The following is a 15,784-nucleotide window of genomic DNA, read 5'->3' as shown; positions in this document are numbered from 1 at the left end:
GGCGCTACAAAGTGTGATATAATTTGGCCTAATGTACTGTATTAAGTTTTTCTAGTCGTAAGAATCCATTAAGTATAATTGTTAATATTTATATAAATTAAAAATATTCCATTATGTTAGATATTTGTTTTTCACATATCGGTGATCATCACCATCATAAAACAAACTAACTATTAATATTTATTTCTTAAGAAAGTGACGATCGGAGTAGAAATGAAATGATTGAAATAAAACAAACATTCTGTTATATATGGATTATTTTATTGATAAAGTTCAATTATCAAAAACATATGTTTATATTGCTACTATTCCGGTGGCAGAGGTAGGTCGTCATCAAATTCTTCTACAGTTCTCTTTTTACTTTCACCACGGTAATACGAGTGACTCGCCGAAGTTGTGCTGTCTTGTAAGGCACCGTCACCAGAAAATCTTAGAAACAAAATAACAATCGAATAAGAATCTTACTGCGCATTTAACAGCAATATTTGGATATGCATGAAGAATTAATCGGTGAATGAAAACGAATAAATATTCAGATGTTTGACCCGTCGACACGGCTGACGCTACTGTCTTGACTGTTTCGATGTATACCTATCGACTGTCTAGTGTGTAACGCGTAATAAATAAGTTCATTAGCCACGTTAATGACACGACCTGAAAAGTGCTTGATTAGAAATGCTGGTGACTATATAACTAGCTATTAGCTGATTTAATCAACAGCGTAGTATACACATTGTTAAGACAGTTTTTGTGGAATAATAAGACACAATAATTTAAAACATAAAATTTTCATTGTCAAGGTAATAAAAATGACAATACGTAATATAAAGGCTGCTCGTGATAAATATATTCATAAATTTCAATACCAATGCCACTGATTTATGTGCCAACATTTGTAGAAGTGGCAAAACAGACTAGATATCAATACATACATAAACACGTCGTGTTCTATCTGAGAACCAAGAGACTCTGGAATCGACGTGGTGCGCATGCATGAGACGAGAAAGTGAAAGAGACTTTGACACTCGGTTCCCTCTGCTTACTCAGCAAATTATTTAGCGTGAATATGGATAAATAGAAATCTACATATAGTTGTCGATGACATCGTCAATAATAATTTAGGGAATGATGCAACGTTCAGCTGTTATATGTATAAATGTTTCATACAAGATAACACTATAAGGTACCCTTTAGTGCTTCTACATGCAGGTATCCGATAAATAAGACATACTATTGTAGTTACTCATAAAATAGCACAAAACATTTCAGTAGGTACTACGACAGTAGAAAACAATACATTAGAATAAAATGTATAACATACATGAACGCATGGGGGGTATTATGGGCGAAACAGTATATTCTGTTATGTTCATGGTACTGCTCATGTCTATAGGCGACGGTTACCACTTTCCATCAAGTAGGCCATCAGCTTGATTGCCATTCTAAGTTGCATAAAAAAATATGACATCATAAACTGTAAAAATTTTGTTTTACAATCGAGTTACTTCAGTACATGTGACTTTATATCGTAAAATTGGAATGGTAATTTGATTATTATTTTGTCAACTGCAATCAGCAATTAAATATACTCGTATATATATTTGGATTAGAACTTAACGACTTCCATAACACAGTCCGTCCATTCGTTAAGGTCTTCTTTTTTTTTATACAACTTAGAATGGCAAACAAGCTGACGGCCCACCTGATGGAAAGTGATAACCGTCGCCTACAGACATGAGCAGTATCATGAATATAACAGAGTATACTGTTTCGCCCATGATGCCCCCAATGTGTTGCCATTCCTGAGGACTCAGATGTTATTCCTCTGTACCACCTACTTCACGGTTGAAACACGAATGAGACAGAGGTACCCAAGCAATTGACTTTTGTACAAAGTCTCCCTCTGGTATTTTTTTTTTGCAGAATGAACAGATTTATTTGTATATGTGTTTGTAAATATTAAGTGCAAAAAATATGTACATCACAGATCAGTTATCTCTTACCCATATACTAGTATTAACAATTTAAAATTAGATGGCGGAGTGGGTATTATTTTAGTGATATAAGCTGGTACAAGTATGAACATATTCAACGTACGTATTTCGTGTGAGGGCGCTGTCGGCACGACCGTCGCTAGCGCTAAGTTGACGCGCCCCGCTGCCACCGCGAGAACCTAAACATATTTCAAACTCCAATTATTGTTCCTTTTAATATTATTAAATAGGCTGATAAAGTAGTTAATTGAATCTACCCCGCCGAACAGCATATGTCTTTGGACATCTTTAGAATGTGGATAGCATTACGTACAATTATTTCGATAAATGTATGGCAGGTTTATAACTACTTGTTACTTTTAATTTATGCTAACTAACTACTTGTTACTTATAATTTCTGTAGGATAAGTTTCACCCAGTTAATATGTTAAAAATCAGCAAATAAATACATACCAACTGTAGTGCTTCGAATGTGATCTGTTATAGGTGACTGGCTGGTACCAGACGAGCCGCTGCCTGCAGACGTTACTGAAACTGAAAAAATAAAAATACATATCCTGAGTGGCTATTTACCTGCTAGACCTAGCTGGAATAGCTAGACCTAAATGGAACCGGTAGGTGTCAGGTATATACTTACCGCGTTCGAGTTGCTTGATCCTCGCTTGGGCGCGCTGCAGTTCGCGAGTCCATGCGCTAGTTTCTGACAGTCCTTGGTCGCCGCATAACTTCACTATTAGTTTCAAACCTAAACATTAATAAATGCATTTTAAAGGTATTTTTTTATATAAAATAAGTATCAACTTAAGTAACATAAAGGTGCTTAATATATTACAAACTCTTGTAGTAAGTGTTAATTTTATCCTTGTCTAATATTTATTTAATATTTATTTTAGAAAACAATCTTAAATTTTGATAAAAAAGGAATAGTATGAACTCTTAGTTAAAAGTCATCTTATTAAAAAAAAAACATTAAAATCGATTCACACTCAATGAAGATATTGTGTGACATACAGACAAAAAATATAGATGAATTGAGAAACTTATATTTCCGTAGTTCCACCTCATTATTAAGTACTGTCATTACTTCAATTATTTGCATTGTAATACAGTGTCACTCACATTGGACGTTATCAGGAAACCTGGCATTCATTTTCTTGTATAGAGCGAGCGCCTCCTGGTAGCGTCCGCTGCCACGCAAACACCCGCCCATCAGAAGACCCCACCGCGGCTGTGTACGACAATCATCACGTCTGTATCAATGACTGTTATTAACAACGTTCATTATCATCATATAAGCCGTTACCTGTTTACTGCTGAACATAGGCCTCTTCCATAAATTGGGAGGTTTTGCCAATAATTACTTTTATAATATTTAAATACTCGAAAGTTGGAAATCTCTTACACCAGTCTGTAATTATGAGATGAATTATGGAAATTGATGAAGCAAGAGAAGTGTGTTATAATAAGTATGTTAAAAATATTTTTAAAAACAATATTTTAAAATGTAATACCGCCATCTTGTAACAATGATCATTTTAAAATGTTTACATTTATTTTAATTGTTATGCACTCTACAAGCTCTTTCATTTAATGTTCACAATAACAGGTTTGACAAAATATACACTATAAATATATAATTTATATTAGATTAATCCTTCAGTGAGTCGCCACCTATCAGAACCACTACTATTTTATGTTGCAGTTAATTTGCTGCCTGATTAAACATCACTAATTGCAATAAACTCGATTACTGACGAAAGCCACGTACACAAAAGTCGATTGCTTGGGTACCTCTGTCCCATTCGTGTTTCAACCGTGAAGCAGTTGTGTTTGCATGGCTGTGTTTCGGTTTGAAGGGTGGGATATGGTGTGAATTTACTGGGTACAGAGGAATAACACCTGAGTCCTCAGGAATGGCAACGCATGAGAGGTATCATGGGCGAAACAGTATACTCTGTTATGTCCATGGTACTGCTCATGTCTATAGGCGACGGTTATCACTTTCCATCAGGTGGACCGTTAGCTTGTTTGCCATTCTAAGTTGTATAAAAAAAAAAGAGGCCTTCGTGTATAAACTCTTGAGACCGACACTAGTCAAGAGCTGTGTGTAAAAGTCCTCCGGGGGGTGACACCCTCACACACAGAGAACTTGAAAACTCTTGAACTCTCGATTTACTCGCACACCCTAGCAGTAAGTAAAGGACAGGAGTACTAACGTTGGTGGGCTGCAGGCGGGCGGCACGCGCGTAGTAGGCAAGTGCACGCTCGGGCGTCGCGGCCGCCGCCAGCCACGCCAGCGCCGACACCTCGCACGGCCACACCGCCTCCACCTACCAATAGAACAAACCACTCTACTTGTAAACAACAAAACGTTTTTTACCTCATGCTCGCTTATCGACATTTCAATAATAGTAATAACCTTTATACGAGCTCTTCCCAAGATTCTGCAATACGGGCGCATGCTACAAACGTTTATGAGCTATAACGATCGCTCATCATCAAGTAAACCAAATATACAGGTGCACGTTAGAACGTAAAAATACTACAAAATTGGTGTGCATGGGTTCCTCTATCCTATTCGTATAAGGACCATGATTATTAGAATGTGACAACGAATATTACAGGGAACAATGGCGTACCACGAGGGGGGTTATATACCTAATCAGGTCGACCTCCACGCGGTCTCTCCGGAAACCATCGTGGTTAATTCCTGATAAATTCATCATGATTAGCTAACTAACCTGTTCTGATTCTCATCTATCATTCCTCACTGGCGCTGTGCTAGCGTATTCCTTTAGCGCAAGCAGATTCGCCATTCCATTTTCACCATAAAAAAAGCATAACGCAATATTTCTCAGAAATAGCAACGCATGAATGGTTGCTATTTCTGAAAAAGTTATGTTCATGTTTACAGGCATCTATTACCGGTTTCCATCAAGTGGGCTGTAAACATGACTGCTACTTCTGGTTTTGCATAAAAAAATTAAACATAATAAACGTAAGCACGTCTCACTTACGTCTTGGTAGTGGTGTTTGGCAGTTTGCGTGTCGCCCATCTCGCTGTGCAGTTCCGCAAGCGCGCATGTGACACCGACGTCCCAGTTACCAATCATACTGTACCTAATATTTTTATAAAATGTATACATAAGTTTGAAAAAGTTATTATATATATTTTAATTGGTATAAATTTAGGAAAAAAGACAAATTATCAGAACTATTAAGGACAGAAGGGGAAAAATGTTGGGACACTTGATATGACACGACGAACTTATGAACATTATAATAGAAGGTAAGATAGAAGGAAGTAAGGGAAGAGAGAGACCGAGACATAGTTACATCAGGCAGATCAAGGAAGGAGTTGGTGTCGTGTCGTATCATCAGGTGAAGAGATTCGCTGAAAATCGTAGTGAGTGGCAAGAGGCCCACCGACAAGATCGCAGCTCTTAAATAGGATAGATAGATAAATTTAGATCATAACTGTAATCAGTAATGTAATGTACATTTATAAAAGCGTTATAACGTTTACTTCTAACTTACTGCTAATGATGTTTACAATGTAAGATTATTATAATTGCAAACTGTTATTGTAATTTGTAACAAATAAAGAAATATATAACTTATTTCATTACATATTCATTTATGAAAATTCAGAAATAATGCAGACGTCGGCAGATTTCGGTATGAATGCTTTTAAAGAGTAGCATACGCTCTGTATAGTTATATTTTAACTATTGTATTTCCGCTGCTTACTAAATTGCTGTAGTACGTAGTGCACTGCGAAGTTTTATAGTTTATGTTAATAAGCGACTCGTTGACTTCTGCTCGCTAATAATACTGTACTGTAATGTAGTGTACAGGTGAGGCATATATACACAGACAATTAAATATAGCGTGTGGTTCTGGCATGGAATAGGCCACCCCTTCCTTTCCCGTGAGGGTTGTAAGAAGCGACTAAGGGAATTTAATGTTCAAGGAATGGGAAGCACCGTCCCTCTTAAAACACCATCAAAGCCTAACTGCGATTGCCAACCCGCCTACCAAGCTTGGCAACTATTGCTAAATCCCTCTTTATGAGAGAGGTCTAGTCTATGGTATTTAAAGATAACAGGTTTCAAAAAATAACAACACGGAACAATCCCATTAAACCGTAACCACTATTCAAGTTTCACAACCAATCGCATAGACACGGAACATGTTCTTCTCGAATTTAGAATATGGAGTTATGTTAAAAGGAGATAGCAACAATTGTCTGCTTGTTGTGTTACATGAAACATGCTTTACTCGTATCTAACATATACAGTTAAGTTAAAAAGTGATAGCAACTCTCAGCTTCAGAACAGTCTTCTATGCTGAAACAGTGTTTCGATATAACAGTGATATTTTGGAGGCCAGAACTGTTTTTATACTAGAACAGGAATAGGTGCAACAGGCTTCTTACTATGCCTGTAGTAAGAAGCCTTAGATCACCTCGAGTGTAGCGGTGTGATGCGGTATGGCGCGGTGTACTGACCAGTGGTCGGCGGCGGCGGGGTCTGCCGAGCGGGCACGCGCGAGCCGCGCCAGCGCCGCCGCCGCCAGCGAGCGCAGGCAGCCGCCCGCCGCCCCCGCACCCCCCGCACCACCGCCACCGCCCGCGCCAGCGCTGCGCAGCCGCGACCACCGCGCCTCCGCCGCTGACTGACTCTCTTCAGTGTCACTTTTTTCCAGTGCTAGCGCTGAATATCACAAAATTTACATCATATTCCTGATAAGGGGCCTAGAAATCAATGTAGTTAAGTATTTGTAAAAGCTACCTATAATTTTTTTTTTACATCAAACGAACGGGGCAAACGAGCATGTGGCTCACCTGATGGTAAGTGACTAGCGCCGCCCATGATCACTCACAAAACGAGCGGCATTGCAGGTGTGCTGCCGACCTTTTAAAAAGGAATATACTCTTTTCTTGAAGGTTATGTTGTCGTATCGGTTCGGAAATACTGCTGCTGGAAGTTGATTGCAAAGAATGGTTGTGAGTGGAAGAAAGTGCCTTGAGAAACGCACGGTGGAAGACCGCCACTCGTCCAGATGATTGGGATGAATCTTTAGTTTGTGGCGGCTTGTACGGTGGTGGTGAAATTTGTTGCGAACAGTAATTACCCAAATCGTGCATAGCAATGAGGTCCGCGGGATCGAGGTGAGTGGCGGCCGCGAGCTCCTGCGCGGCATGCGCCCAGGCCTGCGCGGCCCCGCCCCCCGCCCGCGCCGCCCCGGGCCCGCCTCCAGCGGGGGGCATAGCCGCTTGCGCCGCCGCCAGCGCGGCCGTGACGCGCGCCGCACACGAGTACGGGTCGTCGCGAGACGCTGCTTCACCCAGCGCCCGCGCGTCCGACCAATTCCCTAGCTGGTCATAATGTAAAGAACAATATTATTTCCCTTTAACTACCTCTATTCTGTTACCTTGCCCGCACGAATTAACATGCTATGTTTATTTAGGACGCGGTCCTTCTGTATAACAAATTTCATTGAAATTCGTCTAACCGTCTGAGTGACGTACATTGAAACATATTTATAAACTTTCATATTAGTAATATTAAGAGAATTATTATGACATAATTACCTCTACCAGTTAAACAATAAGTACTAACAACGATTATTAGAAAAAGTATATAGACGACAAAGACTAACAGCGTATGCGACGAAGGCGGCGTCAGCGTTGGCCTCAGCGCGCAGCACGCGGTCGTTGGGATGCGCGCGCGCGACCGCTTTCAGCCGCTGCAGCACTCGCAGGCCGGCGGCCGCGGAGGGCGCGCGGGCCGCCCGCAGCGCCGCCAGCGCGCCGCCCAGCTCCAGCCGCGCGCCCGCGCCGCCGCCGCTGTACCCGCGCAGCGCCTCCACGCACCACGACATACCGCTGCCGCACAATTACCCCTGATTATTAATTTAAAAATATCGAAAATAGGGAGCTTGCAAGATACTCTATTAGAGTGACAAGTTTATTTGTTATTTTATTAATGAAAATAAGTGATAATTCTATCTGTAATTTTATTACAATAGCATGAACCAATAGTCTCACCCGGATTCGTCGTCGCGACAAGCGGGCCGCACGAGCGCGGCGGCCGCGAGCGCGAGGCTGCGCTCGGCGTCGGCGGCGGCGCGCCGCGACCACCGCGACAGCCGGTCGCCGTGCACCACGTCGCGCAACACGCACTCGTACGCGTCGTTCTCCTGTACGTACATCATTACAGTACCATTATGCAGGAGGGAGAAGGGATTGTTAGTTATGCGGACTATCAGTCCCATTGCTACTACTCCTACTCCTACTGGGGGGAAAGAGATTGTTAGTAATGGGGTCTAACTGCCCCATTGCTAGCAATATACCCTATCAGATTGACCACCGCGTGGTTCCCCCTGGAAACCATCGTGGTTAATTCTAGTGCAATTCATCACGATAGGCTAACTGACCTGCCTTTTCATTCTCACCTATCATCCCTCACTGGTGTCCCGCCAGCGTATATCGTTAACGTAGGCGGAGTTACTATTCCATTACCATTCATAAAAAAAAGTACCATTGTGCATTTTAATTAGAAGCAAACAGTTGCTTCAATGCACATTTATATTAAAAACAAAAAGAAATACAGGTCATAATTTAGAGAGAAAAAAATTGTTAAATACAGAAAACACCTACAATCATACAAATCAACGATACATTAAAAAATCCGTGACAAACGACCTGAAAATATCTATAAAGAAGTCTATGTTTTTTAAGCAATAGAATCAATCTAACAATCAATAGATATACATAGTTTAATACCGTGATAGTTCTATATTAATGTTGTTTTTGCTGAAGAAAATCCTGTTTAACCAACTTTTTATTTCATATGTATTTACATTTAAATTGTAAAAACATAAAAAAACGCAAACACCAAAAAAAAAACATACTCGTGAATTGTACAAGGATTCAAATGATGGCTTTATCTGGCACTGGTGTTATTATGAGTAGAACCTAATTTCCACTTAGGTATGTCCATGATATTGTTTTTGACAACCTTTTTTCATGACATAAACGTAAGAATATGTTTCATATAAATACCATGTCATAACGTACTTACATCATCTACAGTGATATCTTGATGATAATTAGGTGGCTCTACGTCGAGCATAGCATGGAACGCTGCCTTGCCGCCCTCCGCATCATTCAGCGCAGCCGAACACAACACTAGGTGAAGCCCTTATAAACAAACGAAAAGGTTAATTTTCACATTAATAATAGAACTGAAGGTAACTGGTGGTAACTTGATATAAGTCTATTAGATTATAAGAGGCGCGACCACCTTCGCGCATTCCTTCGTGACTCTCGCTCATGACACCGCTCGAAAGATTTAACTTATGAGCACTGAGAAATATTCATTTGGTATCAGAGGCTCCATATATTATGAAATACAATAATATAAAGAAAACATAATGATGAACTGGAATGACAACTTCATCCACGCAAATGTGCTAAGAAACTGACGACCGCAAACGACAACTTGACGACGCAGGCATTATCTAGAAAACGATGTGGGATTGTGGAAAAACATGTTTTATAAACATTATACAGTTATATATATAGGAAACAGTATATATTGGATATATCATATTTATTTAGTGAAAGTATTTAGTAAATTTTATAATAAATATAGTTCTTAATATAAAAAAATAAACCTGTCTGAAAATCTCCTTGTTCATGCATAATATGCTGAAAATTGGTGACAGCATCACGGAACTTTCCCATGCGGACTAAAAGAAGCCCGATGTTGTGCATCACTTTCATTCTATAACATTACAATTAAAATTCATTTAGGAGGTTTTTTTCCTTTTTTTTTTATACAACTTAGAATGGCAAACAAGCTGACGGTCCACCTGATGGAAAGTGGTAACCGTCGCCCATAGACATGAGCAGTACCATGGACATAACAGAGCATACTGTTTCGCCCATGATACCCCCTATACGTTGCCATTCCTGAGGACTCAGGTGTTATTACTCTGCACCCAGTAAATTTACGCCATATCCCACCCTTCAAACCGAAACACAGCCATGCAAACACAACTGCTTCACGGTTGAAACACGAATAGGACAGAGGTACCCAAGCAATCGACTTTTGTACAAAGTCTACCTCTGGTAATGAAAGGTAATATTTATATATAATTTAATTATCAATAAGCTTCCAACCGCTTTAGATTGGACTGTCCGTCACCTTAGGATTAAAATATACTCGACGCAATGTAGATGTATCGAATGTTTACGTTACATTTACCACATCGGTAATAAATTTTCCTCTTTTTACACCGTCAGAAATTATAGACATATTTATTTTTGTCTTTAGGGCACTTTTACATAATACAGTAAACGCTCTATATGAGCAACCTCTCTATAAGCAACATTTTTTTATATTTTATTTATTCTACTCAGCTTAGTTAGTAAAAGAAATAAGTAAAAATATTTTCCAGACGGTAAGTATTTTATACTCCTTTTTCCCCTGTAAACAACTTTTCTCAATAAGATTTTTTTTTATTGAAATTGGTTCAAATGAGTTACTTATATAGAGCGTTCACTGTACTACAGAAACGGTATGTACGTACACAGGCGCTTTTCTTATAAGCCCTGTACATGGTTGCGTATGAGAAAGTGACAGCGGCATGCTTTGGTACAATATTATTATACTACAGATTATAGTACAATTAATAAATACCAATGAACAGCGTGAAAAAGCTCTTATAATTACTAAATAAAATAAAGAATCTACCTCAAATCCTTTTCTGCAGTTGGCGTTTGGTCTAGCGCCATTCTGTATAGTTTCAAAGCTTTGGGATGTTCGCCCATTTTGAAATAAATGTTACCCATGTTGACCTAAAAATATATCGTATAACTGTTAACAATAAGCAATTATTTTTAATACAAGTTCGATAATCGTCTTAGCTACACTACATTTGTAAACACAATAAAATAATTCGACAATATTGTTAAAAAATACATTCATTATTTTTTTCATATTTTTTTAATAATCTTTGGAAATATCTTATTGAAAATAAAAAATAAAATAATGAATATTATTTTTTAATCAAAACATGATTTTGAAATCAAATTACTTGTATTATTTCCAAGATTATATCCAAGTGAAAATGATTTTAAGAGTTTTGCATATATTTTAATAGATGGAACCAATAAACCAACAGTGTATAAGAGAGATGAAACTGAGGGGCATCAACATACTGCAATATGTAAATCGTAATAGTATTTTTATTTATCCCGTAACACTTACCTTGAGTCGATTGGCGTGAGGAAACAACTTATTCCTGGTAAGTAATTGGTATGTGTTCAAAGCTTCCGTGTACATTTCATTTATCGCATACTGTCCGGCCAAATTACATAGAACCTACAAATAAAATAATACTTTACTACGAATTACAAACATTACAGCCTATCATAATTAGATATGACTAAAAAAGAACCTAGACCGCCGATGCAGTATGGCATTAGTGCTCTAATGTCTTCTTATGGAGGGAAGGGATTGTTAGTAATGCGGATTGACAGTCTCATTACTAGCAATATATCTATGTCGACCCCCACGTGGTCCTCCTGGAAACCATCATGCTAAAGTCCAGGTGTATTCATCACGATGGGCTAACTGACCTGCCTTTTCATTCTCACTATCATCCCTCACATATGCCCTGTCAGCATGTACCGTTAGCGCAAGCGGGGTTACCATTCCATTATCATCCCTAAAAAAAGTCTTCTTATGGGGAGAAGTCCGAGCCTAACCGTAGATTGCTATATATTCTGATGATTCATATGTTGTTCAATGAAGTCAAAAGACTAGAGGACGTGAGCCACAGATATGACTAGAGATAAATTAGAAATTCGGGCGTAAACGGAGTAGGAGGGTTATGTAATTTACTGCGTACGAAGTTATAAAGAAATATTAATAATAATTAACAGCTATTTTAAATTATAAAAATACGTATTTAAATATATCATATATATTAAAAATAAATAACTTACAGCAAATGTGAGGTCCAAATTATGCGTATCACCAAGATTAGCTTGCTCTTGCATTCTAATTAACTGGCGCTCTAAAGTAGAAGCTTCCTGGGCTTTGGCTAGTGCCTGTTGTAAATGCAAATTTTTGAAATGAAAGAAAATTTATTTGCTAGAAACATATTTTGTGAAGAATAAAAAATATTTTCTTTTGTTAAGGGTCTTCGATGTTATTTTTATATTTCGAAGTAAATTTTCTTTAATAGGATATTTATATTTAAAGAAATTAATGAGAAATTGCTCAAACTTAGTAAAAGAATTGCATTTATTGTATACATAATAAACATTAAAAAACTGTCATTTTAATACCCCTCATGACTATCGCAGTCCATGAATACTCCATCCAGGGGGTTATTCTCAGGTTGCCTGAAAATTTACCAGAGGGAGACTTTGTACAAAAGTCAATTGCTTGGGTACCTCTGTCCCATTCGTGTTTCAACCGTGAAGCAGTTGTGTTTGCATGGCTGTGTTTCGGTTTGAAGGGTGGGGTATGGCGTGAATTTACTGGGTACAGAGTAATAACACCTGAGTCCTCAGGAATGGCAACGCATGGGGGGTATCATGGGCGAAACAGTATACTCTGTTATGTCCATGGTACTGCTCATGTCTATAGGCGACGGTTACCACTTTCCATCAGGTGGACCGTCACCTTGTTTGCCATTCTAAGTTGTATAAAAAAAAAACTAGAGTAACATGCAGATGACTGCGTACAAAATCTCACTGTCGATTCCATCGTTCTTTATATACCGTATATTTCTACATTATATAAATATATAATAATGCAGATATTTATTTATTTATAGAATCGCCAACATAAGATACAGCGAAACACTTCAATACAATACACTAGTGGATTAGGACTTACTGTTCCTACACTTAGAGGCACATTTACAACCACAGCATGCTTTTTATTTAAGAAATATTAAAATAGAATTAAGTTATTAATTGTTATAAAAATATACATTTATAGGTATGTTTCGTTTGAGTACCTGTCCCAAATCAAAGTCTCGTTTTGTATTAGAGTCATCGTCAGGATCGGGTCGGGCACTCAGCATGCACGACTCTTCAACTAGCGCCATTATTTTCGATTCCACCTGCTTGATCCTTTCTTCTACGCTAAAAAATTTGCATAAACGTTCCTTGCTATTTTCTATAAATTTGATTTTCAATCGATTTAAAAAAGAAGGTACTCAATTCGATTGTATGTTGTTTGTTACCTCATAACTCATATATATATATATATATATATATATATATATATATATATATATATATATATATATATATATATATATATATATATATATATATATATATATATATATATATATATATATATCGATGTACTTAAAGATTGATCCTTTAGAATTTTTATGAAAATCGATTCAGTAATTAAATAAAGGCGATAAACTGCGCATACAGTATTTGTGTAACAGTGCATACTGCGCATATGTCAAAGCATCCATTAATCATAAGAAGTATGAGCCACGAGTCACCCTACCTTTTTTGCAAAGCGGTTTTTAAGCGACTTCTAAAAGGATATTTTTAATTGTACATTATTGTAATTATTGTAGGTATTACGTCATCAATGTTATGTAGTTTAGACTAATTTGAATTTTTTTTTTAATCGATACGGATTACGGTTTTATACCCTTTATTTATCCCATATTTATGTTGTAACGATCGAAGTTATCATATATGCTATATATTTATTCTTATTAATGTTATAATGTTATTTATATGAGATGGAAAATATAAGGATATAGGCTACATTTTATACTGGTCACATGAACGAAGTCCCGGATAAAAGCTGGTGTGTATGTATATAAAATACTTGCAGATACGACGGTATATTCTCTGCGGACTCTCGCTCTCATCAATCATCTCTTTCTCATCTCTAGACGATATATACATATGATCTCACCTATCCTCCTTCTTGTCCTCCCTGCTGGGCGTGTCCCTGGCGGCGGAGGTGTAGCCGGCGGCGCGAACGGCGGTCACGGGCCGCGCAGCCGCCGTACCCGCGCGCGAGCTACCTCCGCGCATGCTCACCGTGCCCACACGAAACATCTACCATATATTGGTTTTCAATTTAAACATTATGTATACTAATTATTGAACTACATACTATATTTCTATATAGTATAAAACAAAGTCGCAATTCACAAGCTTAGATATTTTAAACTACGCAACGATTATTAATGCGGTTTTCATTTAATAGATTCATGATTTAAGAGAAAGGTTTAAATATTAAAATGTCGAAAGAAATCAAGTCGACTGAGAGCTTTCATACAAAATGCTGAAATATAATATTATAAAATAATGTATTATGGAATTATTTCTCTTTATTAGGACTACAAGTCAGCGATGGCATTCTATATTATACAGATAGCTTTCAATAACTATTTTATGTTTATTATTAATGACTCCACACTGGCACCACATTGTTTCTACATTCAGCCGTGCGAATCCGGGATGGGTCGCTAGTGCAACAATAAAACACATATACAAAGTTCCGCCAATTAACGACAAACAAGACTATTAACATTTTTTTAGAACGCCATCTAGTCTTAAACTAAACAGAGCTTACACTGTGGGTATAGAAAACTGATAGAAATAGATTTATTTTAAATAGATATTACATAGAAAACACCCGCACAAAACAAACATATGTACTTATAAATACAAACATTTGTATTGTACGGGAGTCGACTTTTAACCATAGGAAGGCGGCGGCAGTAAGTATGTTAACCGCTAAAGAGTTATAGCATTGAAATTAGAGGACACGAAGGATTATAAGGAGAGATGAAACAAAAATTATAATTATTATAAGTAGTATTGATTGAATAACATATCATCACTTAGTCAAAACTAGTAATCGCAATAATATCAGCATTTTCGAAAGACCAAAATAACGGATTTAAATTGTTGAACGAAAAGAACGATCTGAGTATATTGAGAAGTTAGTAAGCAATTATCTCACAATTTTCTTAAAATTTAAATTAATATAAATGGATAGATTCTTACCCCGGTTCCCATCCGACTAGGTACTTTTCTTCCTATGCCAGCAGTTTTGAGAGTCTCTTGGAAAGCTTGATCTTCTCGCAGATTCCGCGTATCTAGGGCGGGTGCCACTTCGTTGAACCCAGTATAGAGTTCATCGTCATCGTCCACTATCATTGCGGTGCGAGGCTTCGCGTCCGTCCCGAGACGAGATGCACTATAATATCGTGAGCTTAACATTTTACTCGATTGCAATTTAAACTTACGCAATTGCGTTTTGTAGACAATTTGTTGTGACGCCGTTTCTATAGCAACTATAATGTTAGACAGATGGCGTAAAAGGATCAATACCTATGTAAAAATATATAGTAATTCATCTGAGGATATCTAAAATTCAACTATTTATCCATCAAAAATATATATAAAATTATATTTATTCTTTGATGCAGAAATAGCTCCATAAATAAAGAATAGAACCTACAGACATAAGCATAGTACCTATTTAAGGGGGGACTGTGCCCATATTTGTCTGTTACCCATACCAGGATGTGAGCAGAGTTTTTATTTTTGCAAAATGACATGTAGCTAAGAATACACATATCCCTTTTTTTAAGGGGTCAGGCCTTTCATTGTAAATACATACGTTATTGTACATAATTTACAAAATACCGATACGCTTCAATCTTTTAAGCATAAAATTATCTCTGTTGATCCCTTTCATAGATTCAAC

At 37.6% G+C, this 15,784-nt stretch overlaps 1 protein-coding gene across 2 annotated transcripts; it reads right to left on the bottom strand.

The window, feature by feature from the left end:
* Positions 1 to 239: 239 nt before the first annotated feature.
* LOC113509114 (intraflagellar transport protein 88 homolog) lies at positions 240 to 15,484 on the bottom strand. Of its 2 annotated transcripts, XM_026892404.3 has the most exons (19): positions 15,079 to 15,422; positions 13,976 to 14,121; positions 13,041 to 13,167; positions 12,016 to 12,120; positions 11,276 to 11,389; positions 10,760 to 10,863; positions 9,678 to 9,787; positions 9,083 to 9,201; positions 8,047 to 8,198; positions 7,659 to 7,884; positions 7,131 to 7,374; positions 6,505 to 6,709; positions 5,012 to 5,114; positions 4,211 to 4,324; positions 3,114 to 3,222; positions 2,632 to 2,739; positions 2,448 to 2,528; positions 2,098 to 2,173; positions 240 to 429 (listed from the first exon to the last, which is right to left on the bottom strand). In XM_026892404.3, the coding sequence occupies exons 1-19, from the start codon at positions 15,292 to 15,294 to the stop codon at positions 306 to 308; spliced, it is 2,583 nt and encodes an 860-aa protein (XP_026748205.2). In that variant the 5' UTR covers positions 15,295 to 15,422; the 3' UTR covers positions 240 to 305. The 2 variants fall into 2 exon arrangements, with proteins under 2 accessions (XP_026748205.2, XP_052751639.1); XM_052895679.1 differs by lacking the exons at positions 240 to 429; positions 2,098 to 2,173; positions 2,448 to 2,528; positions 2,632 to 2,739 and having other exon boundaries at positions 3,112 to 3,244; positions 15,079 to 15,484.
* Between the last annotated feature and the right edge of the window lie 300 nt (positions 15,485 to 15,784).

This window comes from Galleria mellonella, unplaced genomic scaffold (genome assembly GCF_026898425.1).
Source record: "Galleria mellonella isolate WM207_F2 unplaced genomic scaffold, CSIRO_AGI_GalMel_v1 utg300, whole genome shotgun sequence".
Lineage (NCBI taxonomy): Eukaryota > Metazoa > Arthropoda > Insecta > Lepidoptera > Pyralidae > Galleria > Galleria mellonella.
Note: the sequence above shows the minus strand (reverse complement) of the source record. Positions and strands in the feature narration are given on the sequence as shown.